At 44.6% G+C, this 17,858-nt stretch overlaps 1 protein-coding gene across 1 annotated transcript in view; it reads right to left on the bottom strand.

The window, feature by feature from the left end:
• Positions 1–497: 497 nt before the first annotated feature.
• ITIH6 (inter-alpha-trypsin inhibitor heavy chain family member 6) overlaps positions 498–17,858 on the bottom strand; it is a 41,464-nt gene continuing 24,103 nt past the window's right edge. Inside the window, 19 exon segments of the mRNA XM_081564080.1 lie at positions 498–709; positions 1,823–1,988; positions 1,990–2,117; positions 2,156–2,236; positions 3,676–3,790; positions 6,207–6,355; positions 8,892–9,143; positions 9,146–9,262; positions 9,265–9,504; positions 9,507–9,821; positions 9,824–9,856; positions 9,859–9,941; positions 9,943–10,186; positions 10,189–10,399; positions 10,401–10,619; positions 10,621–10,701; positions 11,425–11,555; positions 11,558–11,597; positions 15,770–15,890. Of these exon segments, the coding sequence (XP_081420206.1) occupies positions 498–709; positions 1,823–1,988; positions 1,990–2,117; positions 2,156–2,236; positions 3,676–3,790; positions 6,207–6,355; positions 8,892–9,143; positions 9,146–9,262; positions 9,265–9,504; positions 9,507–9,821; positions 9,824–9,856; positions 9,859–9,941; positions 9,943–10,186; positions 10,189–10,399; positions 10,401–10,619; positions 10,621–10,701; positions 11,425–11,555; positions 11,558–11,597; positions 15,770–15,890 (2,938 nt within the window).

Consider the following 17,858-nt stretch of genomic DNA (forward strand, 5'->3'; position numbering starts at 1 on the left):
TTCTCCCAGCAAGAATACTGAAGTGGGCTGCCATTTCCTCTTCTAGGGGATCTTCCTGACCCATGGACTGAACCCACATCTTCTGCATCTTCTGCCTTGGCAGGCAGATTCTTTACCACTGAGTCACTTGGGAAACCCTAGGGGAACTGTAAGAGCTTTAAATAAGCCATGGAAGCCAGAGAAGGTTGTGAGGAGTACTGGTGCTTCAGATTTTTGTTTTAAGGAAGTCAATTCTAAGGTTGCTCTGGAGTATGAATTAAAAAGGATAGACTGGAGATAGTAAGGACCGTGAGAAGGCAGGAGTCTCGAAGCCTCTAGGTCCATAGATCTGCACATCTTTGTGTACGTGTTCTGGTGAATGTATCACTTAATGCCTGTGTTAGTGTGTGTGTCCCTGTGTGTTTTCATGTCCTCAGGGCTTTGTTCCTGGTCAACCCTGTACCCTGGCCTCTGAGTCACTTAAACTCAGGTCTCCTGGCTCTGGGGTTCAGGGACCATCACAGAACACAGGCAATGTAAGGTTGGCCCAGAAACCACTGTACATGAGAGCATTTCACCAGCCAGCAGGAAGCTCAGTGGGGCAACAGTCTTGGTGAGTCCTTAAGCAGCTTCTTGCCTAGGACCACAGACACATCTGGGCCCTGGTGCCTCCTCAGATTTGGCCCCATAGGCCCTGCCACCAGCTTGATGTCTGCATTCTGGAACTGTCCTGAGGAAGAGAGATGGATTACCAGTCAGGTCAGTGTCCGAGTACCACTGATAGCTCTGAGAGGATCCTAAAGCAGGGAACCTAGAAAGAAAAGAAGGAGGGAGGAGAGGCAGCAAAGGCCTGGAGGAGGGAAGAGACTGAGCATTGTGTGATTTGTGGAGGAGTCAGATGGGACAGGAGTGTAGTATGAAAGTAGAGAGCCAAAGTGGATGAGATGGCAGCAGACGGGGTACAGTCTGGCTTGAAGGAGATGACAAGTTAGATTAGCGAAGTGAGGAGGTTCAAAGGAAGTAAAAATATCTGTCTAATCCACCATCGCTGCCCAAATTCTTTGGTGGGGGTCTCGGCCTCAGGTTCTGCTAGTGTCTCTTGACCTACTGTCTGGCTTCCTGCAATCCCCCTTTATAGCAACATCCAGAGGAATCTTTGTAATACTCAGATCTGACTGTATCTTTCTCCTGCTTCCCTGATGGCTCAGATGGTAAATAATCGGTGTGCAATGCAGAGATGTGGGCTCAATTCCTGGGTCAGGAAGATTACCTGGAGAAGAGAATGGGTACCCACTCCAGTATTCTTGCCTGGAGAATTCCATGGACAGAGGAACAACAGATGGGCAACAGTCCATGGGGTCTCAGAGTCCAACACAACTGAGCAACTTTCACTTTCACTTTCTCCTGCCTATGCCTTTTCATAACTCCCGTTGTCTTCAGGAAAAGTCAAATTTTTCATGCGGGCACTCTGGTCTGACTACTCCAGCTCCATCTCCTCCAATCTCCATTCTTTTCCTGTACACATTTACTCAGTTTTCCATACTCAGTGCAGGTCTCTCTCCTACAGCAGATCTTTCTTGAGCTCCAAGGCTGCGCAAGGTGCTTCACCCTGGATTCCTCCAGCTCCCTGGACTGCTTTCTGTCTAGCACTGATAACTCACTGGGATCACTATCCATGTCTGGGTCTGTCTTCTTCCTAGACCAGGAGCTCTCCAATGGCAGAGCTTGGTTCTGATTCTTCTTTGAGGTTTGAGGGTCAAGGTGCTGGGAGCTAACTGACCTTTCATTGTGGCAGAGTTTCTCTTGGGACTGGTGCTGCCTGGCCACTATCAGCCTCAGTAACACTTATCCAGTAGGCCATGGGCCAAGGGGCTGAGACTTGAGCCACTGACCATATAGAACCCCAGGTGTGGTAGTTGCAGGATGCTGGGGTTCTGGTAGTGGTGCTGGAGACCTAGGAACTCAAGGTAAGGCCCAAAGTGGAGGGTTTCACATGCTGCAGCAGTTACACTGGAGCTCCAGCTAGGGCCTTTTCAGTAGTGCAGGCTGGTCCCAGGACAGAAGCAAGGTACCCTTACCTTGCACTGATATGGAACTGTGGGTAATGGAAACAGTGTAGGCCCAGGGTTTACAGGGGCCTACAAGGCCAACACAGGGTTGGTATAGGCCTATAGGCCTACCTGGAAGTAGGTACAGATCTGGTCCTTGTGCCCTGGCCTTGATGGTGTCCCAAGCAGCTGTCTACTCCCATGCAGCCCTGAGGGGAGAAGAATGCTTACCGGGAGCACAGGGTTTCACATGGTCATTCACATGGTCACCCATAGCACAGGAGAGGTGAAGTCTCAGTGCCTGAAATTCAGATGAAGTGGTGCAGATTTGTGGTTAGAGTGCTAGCTCCTGAGGATAGTGCTTCTACCATAGCCCATCCAGCTGCTCCTTCCTGTGCAGTGTGTGAGCATGTATGTATATGTGTGCATGCTTACCCCAATGGGGCTGTTTGCATGTGTGTGCTTGCCTCTGAATGTGTAAATGTGTGTGTTTAGTTCCATTCATCTGAATATCTCTGGGCATATCTGTGCATCTGTATATTTGGGGAAAATGTTATGGTAGAGTGTGTATTTTTTTGGTTGTATGTTTATATATGTCTCTGGATATGTGTCTCTAGGCTTCCTAGGTGGCGCTAGTGGTAAAGAACTTACCTGCCAATGCAGGAGACATAATAGACTGGGATTCTATTCCTGGGAAGATTCCTTGGAGGAGGAAATGACAACTCACTCCAGCATTCTTGCTTTGAGAATCCCATGGACAGAGGAGCCTGGTGGGCTATAGTTCATAGGGTCGCAAAGAGTTGGACATGACTGAATAGACTTAGGACTCATGCTGGATATCTTAGTGTTATAAATCTTGGTGAATAGTTTATGTCGTGTGTGTCTGGTTGTGTGTTGGTGCATATTATGTATCTGGGGGTGTCAGCGAGTATGCATCTGTCTGTGTATCATAGAATATGTGTGCATTGGTGTGTTTTATGTATCTAGAGTGGCAGAGTGTGTGTGCCTGTGTGTGTTGAATTCTTGTGAATTGCAATGAATCTGGGGTTATCAGTGTATGTATGTTGATATATGTGTCATTGTGTATATCTGGGCATGTATTATGCATCAATATGTGTCTGGATGCATATTTGTATGTTACTATGTGTAGGGAGAAGGCAATGGCACCCCACTCCAGTACTCTTGCCTGGAAAATCCCATGGAGAGAGGAGACTGGTAGGCTACAGTCCATGGGGTCGCTAAGAGTCGGACGCGACTGAGCGACTTCACTTTCACTTTTTCCTTTCATGCACTGGAGAAGGAAATGGCAACTCACTCCAGTATTCCTGCCTGGAGAATCTCAGGGACGGGGGAGCCTGGTGGGCTGCCGTCTATGGGGTCGCACAGAGTCGGACACGACTGAAGTGACTTAGCAGCATGTGTAGGTGTGGAAAGTGTGAGTTTTTGTGAGTTTACTGTATGCTCTGGTATGTATATGTGTATCTATGAGTGTCTTGGTGTTAGAGTGTATTTGTGTTTTCATGTGTCTGAGTATGCACTTGTGTGTTAGTGAAGTGCACTGCTATGTGTTTGTGTTAGTCCACAAATGTCTGGGGGTGTTGATGTGTATATTTGGCTGTGGAGTTATATGAGCTAGAGTCTTTGGTGCTCTCCCCTGCCTTTGGGTCATTTATGAGTTGTAGCAGGTCCCCTGGATGCTCATCCAGTGTGAAGAAGATCCTCTCTTCTGAGTGTGGGATGTGGATCACAAAGTGGGGTCTCATCTACTGCAAGGCAGGAGGCACAACTCTGTAGTTATAGCCTTAGAAGATATGGGAGATGAGGAGAGGGAAAGAGAGAGGAAGGGAAGATAGGAGGCCATGTTTATTTCCCCAGAGAGACAGTCCAGCCCCAGTCCCAGTGCACAAGCTATCCTATACTCAAACAAGTCAGCAAGGGTGGCTGGCTTATCCAAGGATGAGAAAATGAAGATGCTTGGCAACATGCCTGCAAAAGATAGGAGGACTGTGTTGATAGGAGACTGATTATTACATTCCTAGTAACTCTGGGGCCCCCTGGTCTCTGAGTCACCCCAAATTCCTGAGCTCAGTATTTAAGTCTTTTTGATATCTAGTCCCTGCCTAGCTCTCCACTCTTCTCTGTATGCTCCAGCCCAACTGAACTGAATATTCTTATGGGTGCCTTGCCTTATCTTGCTAGTGACCACATTGTTTCTGTTTTTCCTGCTACTTGGAATATTCTCCTTCTTTTAACTAGTAATAATCAATTTCTAGTTATTCTTCTAGGTCAGCTCAAATGCTATTTTAAAATTTTATTGACTTATTTTATTTTTGGCTGCACTGGGACTTTGTTGAAGCACCTGGGGCTATTCCTTGCTGTGTGTAGGCTTTCTCTAGTTGCTGCATGTGGGGGCTACTCTTCCTTGTGCTCCACGGGCTTCTCATTGTGATGGCTTCTCTTGTTGCAGAGCATGAGCTCTAGGGTGAGTGAGCTTTAGTAATTGCAGCATGTGGGCTCTAGAGTGTGGGCTCAGTAGTTGTGATGCACGGGCTTAGTTGCCCCACAGCATGTGGGATCAGCAGTGGCCACAGGACTGGAAAAGGTCAGTTTTCGTTCCAATCCCAAAGAAAGCCAATGCCAAAGAATGCTCAAACTACCGCACAATTGCACTCATCTCACACGCTAGTAAAGTAATGCTCAAAATTCTCCAAGCCAGGCTTCAGCAATACGTGAACCATGAACTTCCAGATGTTCAAGCTGGTTTTAGAAAAGGCAGAGGAACCAGAGATCAAATTGCCAATATCCACTGGATCATCAAAAAAGCAAGAGAGTTCCAGAAAAACATCTATTTCTGCTTTATTGACTATGCCAAAGCCTTTGACTGTGTGGATCACAATAAACTGTGGAAAATTCTGAAAGAGATGGGAATACCAGACCATCTGACCTGTCTCTTGAGAAACCTGTATGCAGGACAGGAAGCAACAGTTAGAACTGGACATGGAACAACAGACTGGTTCCAAATAGGAAAAGGAGTACGTCAAGGCTGTATATTGTCACCCTGCTTATTTAACTTCTATGCAGAGTACTTCATGAGAAATGCTGGGCTGGAAGAAACACAAGCTGGAATCAAGATTGCCGGGAGAAATATCAATAACCTCAGATATGCGGATGACACCACCCTTATGGCAGAAAGTGAAGAAGAACTAAAGAGCCTCTTGATGAAGGTGAAGGAGGAGAGTGAAAAAGTTGGCTTAAAGCTCAATGTTCAGAAAACTAAGATCATGGCATCTGGTCCCATCACTCCATGGGAAATAGATGGGGAAACAGTGGAAACAGTGTCAGACTTTACTTTTTTGGGCTCCAGAATCACTGCTGATGGTGAATGCAGCCATGAAATTAAAAGACGCTTACTCCTTGGAAGGAAGGTTATGGCCAACCTAGATAGCATGTTTAAAAGCAGAGACATTACTTTGCCAACAAAAGTCCATCTAGTCAAGGCTATGGTTTTTCCAGTGGTCATGTATGGATGTGAGAGTTGGACGGTGAAGAAAGCTGAGCTCCGCAGAATTGATGCTTTTGAACTGTGGTGTTGGAGAAGACTCTTGAGAGTCCCTTGGACTGCAAGGAGATCCAATCAATCCATCCTAAAAGAGATCAATCCTGGGTGTTCATTGGAAGGTCTGATGTTGAAGCTGAAGCTCCAATACTTTGGCCACCTCATGCGAAGGGTTGACTCATTGGAAAAGACCCTAATGCTGGGTAGGACTGGGGGCGGGAGGAGAAAGGGACGACAGAGCATGAGATGGTTGGATGGCATCACCGACTCGATGAACATGGGCTTGGGTAGACTCTGGGAGCTGGTGATGGACAGAGAGGCCTGGCGTGCTGCAATTCATGGGGTCGCAGAGAGTCGGACACGACTGAGCGACTGAACTGAACTGAACTGATGTGGGATCTTCGCAAACTGGGGATCGAACCAGTGTCTCCTGCACTTTCAGGCAAATTCCTATCCACTGTGCCACCAGGGAAGTCCCATGTTAATATTTTAATTTGCATTTTCATTATGACTTAAGAAGTTGAGCATTTGTTCTTTTTTGAAGTGCTGGTTTTAAGTCAATTTTCAATTGGATTGTCCTCATTTTTCTTACTGTAGATTTCTAGAGCTTTGTTATATATTACTAACATAAGTGGAAATGAAAGCTTGGGGGTCTTTGTCAGGGGAGTTCTTGGTCCACCTTTTGCTAGTACTGCAGAACTTTCCTGAGATTTCATGCTGCTTCCATCTCCTCCAAAGATCTCTTCAGAACTGCTGTCCCAATGTGGATTCCCTGCCAAGCGTAAAAGAAATAGGAGAAATCCTTCACACTCTGAAGGCAAAGATGTCTCCAGCCCACCAAAAGGCATACCTTCCTTCTGATTAGGAGAGTCTTCATTGGCTTCCCAATCTGACCTTGCACATTGCCAAGACTGAGACCTTATGCTCCCCATGGCATCTTAGTCTTTCAAGCTCAGTTATGTTCAAAATTCTTCCTTATAGCATTTATGTATGCATTCACTTGATCATTTATTTATTCATTCAGGTGCTGTTTAAGCATCAGGAACATGGTGGTGAAAAAGTCAGTCATGATTTCTGATGTGGTGAAGCTCATATTTTAGTTGGGAAGGCAGGCATGAATGAAATTATAATTATCAATTGTGACAAATGCTATAAGAAAAAAAGAATAGATTGACTGAGGGAGTTGCAGGTACTCAACATAGTGTGGAGCAGTAGTAAGGGGTAAGAAGGACATCTGAGTTGAGATTTAAGGCATGATCTGGAGCCTGAGTGACAATGGAAGAAATGAGGGTGGTAGGTAGGGACAGGGCAAAGCAGGTCAGAGCAATTTTCAAGCAGGGGGAACAGCTTGGAAGAGGTCCCTGAGTGGAGGCAGGGGAGAGGGTAGGGCCTATTGGAGGAACGGGAGACCAGTGTGGCCTGAGTTCAGAGGGTGAGTGGGAGAAGGTGAGGTCAGAGAGGTATGGGATAGAGGCCAGGTCATGCAGGGACCTGTAGCTCATAAAAAGGACTTTGAACTTTATTCTAAAAAGTATGATAAGAAATGATAAGTACGATAGGAAACCCTTGAGAGGAGTTAAGTAGGGAAGAGACATGAAGTGATATATGTTTTTAAATGATCCCTTTGCTGGGGAAGAATGTCCAAGAGAATATCTCAAAAAAGGAAGCAAGAAAACCAGTGATGAGTCTGGAACAGTTTTCTAGGTGAGGCACAATTGTAGTCTGCCCTAGGATAGAGACAGTTAGGGTAGTGAGAAGTGGGTACATTTGACAAACAGAGATAACTGTGTCAGGAATTCAAGATGGATGGGATATTGGGAGGGAGGATGGTGAAGGAGGTATGTCAAGGATGTCATGCCCAAATTTCTATCCCTGTGAATTATTGTCACCACCAACTGGTTATAGTCCTGCCCTATAAGGTCACCCAGGAAATGTCACTCCTCTCAGGAAGGTGAATAGTGAAGTAGTGAATCACATTCATCATGGGACCAAAGTGTGTAGGTTCAAATCTCTTACTAGCAGTGTGATGTGGAACAAGTTAGGTCACTTCTCTGTGCTTCAGTTTCCCCATGAGTAAAATCCAGATAATAAGAGTTTTTTGGTGAGGATTAAATGAAGACTACAAGTACAATGTATAGATCAGTACCTGTACATAGGAAGAGCTAACAAAATGTAAAAAACTAGAAATAAAACCACCATATGATCCAGAAATCTCACTCTTAGGCATATACCCTGAAGAAACCAAAATTGAAAAAGACACCTGTACCCTAATGTTCATTGCAGCACTATTTACAATAGCTAGAACATGGAAGCAACCTAGATGTCCGTTGACAGATGAATGAATAAAGAATTTGTGGTACACATACACAATGGAATATTACTTAGACATAAAAAGGAATTCATTTGAGTCAGTTCTAATGAGGTGGATGAACCTAGAGCCTATTATACAGAGTGAAGTAAGTCAGAAAGAGAAAGATAAATATCATACACTAATGCATATATATGCAATCTAGAAAGATGGTACCGAAGAATTTATCTGCAGGGCAACAATGGAGAAACAGACATAGAGAACAGACTTATGGACATGGGGAGAGGGGAGGAGAGGGTGAGATGTATGGAGAGAGTAACATGGAAACTTACATTATCATATGCAAAATAGATAGCCAACAGGAATTTGCTGTATGTCTCAGGGAACCCAAACAGGGGCTCTGTATCAACCTAGAGGGGTGGGATGGGGAGGGAGATGGGAGGGAGGTTCAAGAGTGAGGGGACATATGTATACCTATGGCTGATTCATGTTGAGATTTGACAGAAAACAACAAAATTCTGTAAAGCAATCATCCTTCAATTAAAAATAAAAAATGTAAACATTATTTCACAGCCTTTGGAAAATTTAAAGACAATGTCATCATCTTCCTCATTTTTTATATTCCTCTCATTAAGCAGGGTTGTTTATAGAGCACAAAACAACCAATTAGATCTACCTTGCCCAGGGATGCTCCCATTTATAACCCCACATCACTTCTTTGCTTGTGAAGCATAAGCAATTCTCTTGTCCAACAAAGCAAATGTCAAAGCCCCAGCTTGGCCAGTTTGTTTCTGTGCATTCCCCAGTCTTAACATGCCTTCTCTCCCAGGGCCTCTAATTCTGTGCCTATGTGCTGAAGCCCAGAGAAGTTAAGTATCTCATTTAAAGTCTCAAAGCAAGCAAGCAAGTGGCTTAAATCATAAAAATCTGCACAGGCTTCTGGTTCTTAGTGCTCTCTATTCTCTATTCCCTTGTGGCTTGACCTCTTGTTGATAGACACAGGTGGTGTTTTGGGGCTCTGGCAACAGGTCATGCTGATGCTAGAGCCTTCCAGGGGTCAACAGAGAGGGCAGGGCGGGATGAAAGGGAATAGTGAGGGATTCTCCAAGGGCAGAAATGGTCATGGTACTACTGGGACTTGTGGGACATGAGACTGTACTTGGGAGTAGCAAAGCCTCTGGAGGTGGGGGCCTGAGCTTGGCAGGCCTGGAAGGTAATGGGATTTTGGGTTTATTAGGGGTTGGTGTCCTAGATTGGAAAGTTATAAACCTAGGGAAGGTTGGTGAGGTGGGGCACTGGGTTTAAGAGGTGGTGGAGTTTTAGGGGTCTTAGGTAAGAGGATCCCAGGTCTAGGATATGGCATGTTGTTTCAAGAACCTTTGCTGTGGTGTGTGGTGGGTATTTGAGGATCTGATGTGTGAAGAATTCAGGCTTGGGCTGTGACAGGCTTTTAGTTGATTGTGGCATAAGTACCCCAGGTTGTGGGAGTGATGAGGCACCTCGTTTCGGTTGTAATGGAGCACCAGGTTTGGAATGCAGCAGAATAGCATGTTTCATAGGGCCAGATTGGGGATGGGCTAGAATGCTAGAATTCAGAGGTGGGACTTGTGTCTTGAATTCATCGCTAATACAGTACCAAGTTTCTGAAGTAACGGTGTGCTGGACTTCAGAAGCAATAGGGCACCAAAATTTGAGAGCACAAGGACAGCAGGTTTTGTCCTGAATTTTGGCTGAGCCAAGGTTCCAGAATCCTCTTATGCTGGAATTTGGGGCTTTGGGTATGCAAGGGTGTATGGGGTACTAGGGCTCTGACCCAGTAGCCTTAATTCCTTGGAACTGGGCATCTTCTTTGTAGAAACAAGAGTAGTTGAGGATAAGTAGAACTTTGGTTTCACAAGCCTTTATTTGGGAGAAACCAAGGGCACTAGGTTGGCTGGGTTGTGCCTGCCCCTAGGGCATGACTAAGGGCATGATGGCGCCTGGTCCATCTGTGGTAGAATTCTGTTTCCTGGCTTTCTCACTGGCTTCTTTGGGCTGTGCCACGACCAGTAGTCAGAGGTGTGACAAAATTTTGTTAAAGGGACAGATTGAGGACTTTGGCAGCCAGCATGTGGTGAGTGCTGGCATCACAAACGTGGAAGCATGCTTCCAGTAGCTCTCTAATGGTGATGTAGGCACAAAGGCAGCGTATGAAGTGGGCTACATTGGGGGCTGGCTCCTCTGGGCAACCAAAGACCTTCTGGCTGCTGTTGGTGGTCACTTCGCTGTTGGCAGCCACTTCACTGTGGTGGGCCATAGAAGCTGACCCCTGGGGCCATGGGCTTCCAGGTGGATGTCTAGTTCCTTCTTGTCTAGCTGCACTTGGCCTGCCACTACAGGCCCTGGACCACCAAAGTAGTTGGGGAAAAGGGCCCAAGGAGAGGCCCCAGTCAAGCCACCCAGGTAGTCCAGATGCACATCTGCCAGCAGAGACATGGAGATCTCTTCATAGAGGCCTTCTGGCTGTAGGGGCTGCACTGGTGTCTTCATATATGTGCCAGGCTGCTCCTCAGTTCTCTAGAGACAAACAACACAGCAGTGGGAAGTCAGCATCATTCCCAAAGGCCAAGCTGAAAAGGGCCACTTTGTTGCCCAGTGCCTGACGGATGTTAGAGAGGATAACACTGGAAGTTGTCACTCCAGCTGTGGGCTCCCCTTCTGTCAGGAAGATGATGAGAGGGATCCTCCCCCACACTGGGGCTCCTCCCAAGCTCCTGGTTGCTACGCTTCAGCCCTGAAGCAGCTGCCAGCAGAGCTGTGTTGATGTCAGTCTCTAATTGGAGAGCAGACTGTGAGATCATCTTTTCTAGTAATTTCTACCCCCATTCCAGACACACTGAGCACCTCGTCAACCTCCCAGACTCAGTCACATCTCCTTATCTTTGCTCAGACTGTTTCCGCTGCTTATCCTTCCCAACTCCCCACTCCCACACAAACTCCCTGAGATCTGACAGTGGGTCCCACACGTCCTTGGCTTTTATCACTCCCTGTCTCAGATTGCTTTGCCTGTTTCCTGGGGGGATGTCTCATTCTCTAGTCAGATTGGCAGCTCCTCAAGGATAGCATCCCCACCTCTATGCTACAGTGGAAGAAGGGGCTTCGTGGTCAGGAGGTGGTGGGAGGGGGATACTTCCGTAACTGTCTGAAAGAGGATTGATCAAAAGCCAAAATCAGGGCAGAAGCTTGCTCAAAATACTTAGAAATAAGTATCTAGATTATTGATAAAATATAAAACGAAAGTTTTAGCAAATTATTTTGAGTATATGCTTTAAGGAGGAGGAAACTCAGCCCCAAAGAGGAATGTGCCGTAAAATACATGGAGAATTAGCTGTGCTCTTTCTGCTAGGCAAAGAAGCACAGAAGGATGAAGGAAGATATTTGTGTAAAATGTAAAAGTGATGTTTCAGACATTATGAGAGGTAAAGTGGATGGGTGAATGATGGGAGAATTTCCCATGTCACCATAGTCTGCCAGTTTGGGTAGGTAGGTCTAACACAACCAGCATCTTCCATATGGCCCAGGTAGTCCTTAGCACTGTGGACATTCTGGACGGTGGCCTGGATGGAGCCTCCAGCTTTCCAGACACTAACTGTGTAAGAAAAGGAGATGATGTTGAAGTAGTCACTGCCCACAGTTTACCAAGGATAACATTCATTGCCTTTTTAGTCTGTAGGATATAGATGAAGTAAAGGAGATGGACCAAGACTTGAGGTCTTGCTCAAGACCGAAAGGCACTTTCTATACAAAGTACTGAGGTCTAAGTGTTGTATGGTTTTAACATTTTCTGACTCTAGCACTCTGTAAATCTAGAAGTCCTAAGACCTAAGTCAAAATGCTCTATAGGCTCTAATGGCTCAAAGCCTAGAACTGTACTGTCCAATGGTAACTGCTAGCCACATGTAGTTATTTAAATGTAAACGTACGTTGTTGTTGTTCACTCAGTAGTGTCCGACTCTTTGAGACCCCATGGACTGCAGCATGCCAGGCTTCCCTGTCCATGACCATCTCCCTGAGATTGCTCAAACTCATGTCCATTGAGTCAGTGATGCCATCCAACCATCTCGTCCTCTGTCATCCTCTTCTTCTCCTGCTCTCAATCTCTCCCAGCATCAGGGTCTTTTCTAATGAGTTGGCTCTTCGCATCAGGTGGCCAAAGTATTGGAGCTTCAGCACCAGTCTTCAGTGAATATTCAGGGTTAATTTCCTTTAGGATTAACTGGTTTGATCTCTTTGCAGTCCAAGGGACTCTCAAGAGTCTTCTCCAGCACCACAGTTCAAAAATATCAATTCTTCTGTGCTCAGCCTTCTTTATGGTCCAACTCCCACATCCACACATGACTACTGGAAAAACCATAGCTTTGACTAGACTGATATTCGTCAGCATTTAACTAATGTTTACCTTTGCAGTACATTTAACTAATGAAATGTACGTTAGTTAAAATTGAAGAAAAAGTCAAAATTCTGTTTTTTCACTTGCAGTAGCCACATTTCAAGGGTTCAATAACCACATGTGGACAGCAGCTACTGTATTGGACAGTAGATTAATACATCTAAAAGTACATACTTTTAGAACATTTCCATCATCAAAAAAGTTCTACTGGACTGCAGTGGTCTAGAAGGTTCAAGCTCTGTGCTTTCAGAGCACTAGGATTCATGTGTTCCTATGGTTTCTGAACTCCATGACCCAGAATTCAGTGATTCCAGGGCTGCCCTAAAGTTTAAGAGTGTTGGATCCCCTGAAGAAGGGAATGACTACCCACTCCATTATTCTTGCCTGGAGAATTCCATGGATAGAGGGGCTTGATGGGCTACAGTGGTTACAAAAAGTAAGACACGACTGACGACTAACACGTCAATGATTTTGCATGCTTTGGTTGCTGTTCTCTCTAATCTGTTCTTCTACTTTACCATCTGTTTTTTCCAGGCTGGTATTCTCATCAGCCCCCAGATAACCTAGATTCCATTTCATCTCCACAACTTTGCTCTTTATTTATTTATATCTTCACAGTTACTTCAGTTGCTCTTTGTCTGGGCAGCCCTTCCTTGATTGCCTACTCTGATCCATGCCTTTCACACGCAGACATGCTCTTTCCCAGACTATTTGCTGATTATCTTAAGTGGAATATTTTCATCCTCCACACAGATATTGTGTCCTCTGAGAACAGGGTTTAGAATGCTACTTCCCCTTGGCTCCCTTCTCCATGACATATTTAGTATAGGGCTAGACTCAGGGAATATAGTATGTAGGTTCTAGTATTAGGTACCATTTATAGGATACTTGCTATGTTCCTGGCACTGTAGTTTAGATGCATAAGCTCATTTTATCTTCACAGCAACGCAACGAACAAGGTGCTAATAATATCCTCATTTTACAAGTGATGACATTGAGGCTCAGAGAGTGGAGTGGCTAGTCATTGATGGACCAGGGACTCAAATCTGTATTTTGGAGGTGTTAAATCCAGTGATTTAAGGCATAATCTTTTATATAGGTGTGGATTCTAGAAACCACATGAAGAACATTTGTGGCTTGCCTTTCTCTCTACATCTTAAACTGATAGAAGATGCCTTGAATGTTCCTAAGTAGGTCACAAGTTTTCCTGCCATAAAATGGGATAGGTCACACATTCTAGGATCAGAAGTTGAGCACCATATTCTTATTTCCATTGAGAGGACTGACACATAAGGATGACTTTTCCTAAGAATCTCCTGTTATCCAGGGACAGATTATATTTTTAGAAGCATGTTGCTTAATCTCTTACTATTTGGAGATTTTCCAGCTGTCTTTCTGTTGCTGATTTCCAGTTTTATTCCATTTAGTCTGAGAGAATACTTTGTATGATTTATATTATTTTAAATCTGTTAAGGTGTGTTTTATGACCCACAATATAGACTATTTTGGCAAATGTTCCATGGGAGCTTGGGGCAAATGTGTATTGTTGGATGAAGCATTGTATAGATGTCAGTTAGATCCAATTAATTGATGGTGCTATTCAGTTCAACTGTGTCCTTATGGATTTTCTGTCTGCTGGATGTGTCCATTTCTAATATAAGGATATTTAAGTCTCCAACTATATTAATGATTTTTCTATTTCTTCTCGCAGTTCTATTAATTTTTGCCACATATATTGTGACACTGTAATTTCAAGTGGATACACAGTAAGGATTATTATGTCTTCTTGGAGACTCGACCTTTTTCCATAATATAATGCACTTCTTAATCTTGACAATTGTCTTGTTTTGAAGTGTACTTGGTCTGAAATTAATATAGTTGTTCAGCTTTCTTTGGGTTAGTGTTAGCATAACATATGATTCCATCTCGTTACTTTTAATCTATCTGTGTCTTTATATTTAAAATGGGTTTCTAGTGGAAAACATATAGTTGGTTCTTTTGTTTTGTTTTCTTTTAATTGACACTGACAGCTTCTATCTTTTATCTAGTATCTTTAGACAAGTCATCATTAAAATGATTACTGATATAGCTAGATTAATATTTGCTATATTTTAAAACTGCTTTCTCTTCATTTCCCTTTTTTTCTTTGTCTCCTACTCTTTTTTCTGACTTCTTTGATTTTAATTGAGTGTTTTATATGGTCCTGTTTTCTCTTGTCTCTTAGCATATCCATTATGTTAAGAAAATTTCTTAGTGGTTGCCCTAGAGTTTACAATATGCCTTTACACTTAATCCAAGTTCACATTCAAATAACACTTTACAACTTCATGCATAGTTTAAGTACCTTGTGACAGAGTAGTCCAATTCTGAGTAAATTGTTATCTATTAGATCAATTAGTTAAAAAATAAAATATATTATTTTACCTTTATTTACTATTTCTCTAACAATCTTCCTTTCTTTATGTAGATTCAAGTATCTGAGCTATCTCATTTTCCTTCTCTCTGAAGAACTTCTTTTAACTTTTAACTGTGCAAGGCAGGTCTACTGGTGCCAATTCTCTCAATATTGGTTTGGCTGATAAAGTCTTTATTTTTCATTTTGGAAGGACAATTTAGTCATCAAATTGGGTGGTTTTCTCCTACAACACTTTAAATATTTCACTAAACTCTCTTTTTCCTTGCATGGTTTCTCAAGAGAAATTCAATGTAATTCTTATCCTTGTTCCTCTGTAAGAAAGATATTATTTTCTGTGGGCTTTTTCAGGATTTTCTCTTTGTCTTTGATTTTCTGCATATGCCTCCATGCACATCTTTTAGTATTTATCCTGCTTACTGTGCTCTGAGCTTCTTGGACCTCTGATTTGATGGATGTCATTTGTTATTTGGAAAATCTGTGCCTGTTATTCCTTCAAATATTTCTTCTGCAACTTTCTTTCTTCTCCTTATGGTATTCCCATTAAACATGTTACACTTTTGTACAAGTACATAGTTCTTGGATATTCTGTTGGTTTTCTATTTTTTTTTTTTCATTCTCTTTTCTCTTTGCTTTTCAGTTTAGGAAGTTTCTATTCTCATATCTTCAAGTTCACTGATTCTTTCTTTGGCCATGTTCAGTTCCCTGATGAGACATAAAAAGCACTTTTCACTACTGTTACAGTGCTTTATATTTCTAGCATTCTTATAAATTTTCTTAGAGTATACTGCTCTGGTTAAATTTCCCATCTGTTCTTGCATGTTGTCCACTTTTCCCATCAGAATCCTTAGCATATTAGGCATACTTGGCTCCACGTCTATGGGGGTCTTAATTGATAAGGAACCAAGACACTAAGGTAGGCCTAGGCCTCTAAGGTCGAAGGGTGATGGGATGGCAGGGAGTCCATTGTTCCAGCACTCTGCTTTCTGAGCTTTCTAAATCAAAAGCTATGAAAGACGCCCAGGGTCCCTGATACCTGCTTCATCTTGGTACCACACATGGAGCCACTCACGTGGAAAACAAACTCCTCATTTTTACCAACAGGTGGAAGGCCTCTGGGTGCAAAGTCATGAATAAAATAGCTGTTGTAAATCTGAGGAAAACAGAAGTGAAATCAACAAAAACTGTGAAAGCGTCTAAATCAAGTCCTCTGTTATTTTGCTACCTAAAACTCTACTCTTTTCCTTCCTAGGCCTTATCACTGTTGCCATCAAATAGGCATTTGTGGGATTGCTTGCTCAATGTCTGTCTCCTCCACCAGGACTATATATCTCTGCTGGTCAGACTGCCAGCCCAGGGCCTGCCCCTGAGTGTGGAGAGAAGGAGACTGGCTTGAGGCCGAAGGCTCCAAGGATCAGATCTCTAGAATATGTGAGTTCCTGTCTGTGAGAGCTGGGCTTGCACAGTCTTGAGGGCCCCTAGGGACGATTTGCCTGGGCTCCGGGAACTGTAAGTACTGGTTCAACCTCTCTCTATAGAGTGAGTCTGAGGCCCAGCTCCATTGCTGCCAGGGGCTGGGAGTTTGCAGGGCCTCCCTCTCCCCCTTCAGCCTCTTTTCTGCTGTTGCTGGGCAGAGCAGGGAGGGGAGGGGAGAGCAGAGGCTGAGTGAGCAGTTTTTTCAGAAGGGATTGGTTAGACCAGGTGCAGATGCCTTGGGCTATCAGGTATGTGATTGGCTGCTGACCCCCTTTCCCCACTCCATCTCTCTTTCTGCAGAGCCTGGGGCCTGGGACACTTGAGGGAAAGGGAGAGGGAAGTTGGGAGGGCCCCCAGGACCAGTGGCAGCTCAGCCTAAAAAAGTATAGGCTTGCAGAGGATCTGTGCTGTCCAGAAGCCTGAAGCAGGCTCTGCCCCAGGATAACCAGCTTATTCTCCTCTCAGACATTCAGGAATTCTCTGATCACAAAGCTGGACACACTATCTCCTCCCCTCTTGGAGGGCGGGAGCTGGGAGTGGAGAGAAGGAAGGAAGGTGGGAGGACATCTTGCTCTTCCCCTCCATGCCAGCCTTTTAATTAATTCACAAGCACAAGTTTAGGCTCTGTCTGCACTTTTCCCTTGCACACTACAGCAGTCCCCCAAGGCCTGAGTCAAACATCCTGCAACTGCCCAACCAACAGGCAGAGTCCAGCTGTCTTTCCATGTTCTTCCCATACCCGTGTAGGTGAGAGCTTCTGGGAAAATCACATCCCTACCTCTCCATGCACCCAGGTTCACTGGTGGTGCCACACCTCACATCTTACAAACCAGCGGCATTACCTCTCATGCTCCCTTCAGCTATCACGCCACACTGTTCTCAGGAACCGTCTCCCTTCTCTCCACAGGAGAACATTAAGGGCACCAGGCCATGTCCCTTGGACTGCCCACTCCACTCTTGCACAAGGTCCACACGCCTATATGCCTCATCCCTCTACTGAAAGACAAAACAATCCTTCCCTGACCCCCTGCATGCCCAGCCTCCAGGACCTCTTCCACCAGCCGGACTCCTACTCTCCAACCCCATCCGTGCACCCGACTGGGTCTTCTTTAGAATTTAAAAATGTTGCTGCCTTTTCCATCCACTAAGACAACTTCCATTCATCCCGAACCCACCCAAACTTCAAAGCAGCTCCTTTCTTCCCGGGAGCATGCCGAGGTAATGAACTCACAGCTGTAACAGTCTTCTCACCTCCAGTTTACTCCGCTGCCTACTGGAGCCTAGCTCCCACCCTCACCACTGATCCTCCTCTCACCAAAGGCAGCAATGACTAGTTGGTTTGAAAACTCACTGGATGTACTTCAGTTCTCCTCAGACTGCACCTCCCTGATGTAGTTCACAACTGAAAATCACTTCTGGTCCTTAGAAGGATCTTGTCCCCTGGGATTCAGAGATGACGAGAGCTCCTTTTTCCCCTACAGGCTCTCGGGCCCATAGGATTCATTCTCTTTCTTCAGCTCCATGTTCTCCCCGTGTTCCATAAGCAGCGTTGCCTAATATTTGTCAGTCGTGGCATGCAAAGAAAATGATTACATTTGTGTAGCACAATGGGGGAAGTGGTGGGCATTTAGAACCCTGAACAGCCCGAT

This window comes from Giraffa tippelskirchi, chromosome X (assembly GCF_054371585.1).
Source record: "Giraffa tippelskirchi isolate mGirTip1 chromosome X, T2T-mGirTip1v1.2.pri, whole genome shotgun sequence".
In the NCBI taxonomy this organism is placed as follows: domain Eukaryota; kingdom Metazoa; phylum Chordata; class Mammalia; order Artiodactyla; family Giraffidae; genus Giraffa; species Giraffa tippelskirchi.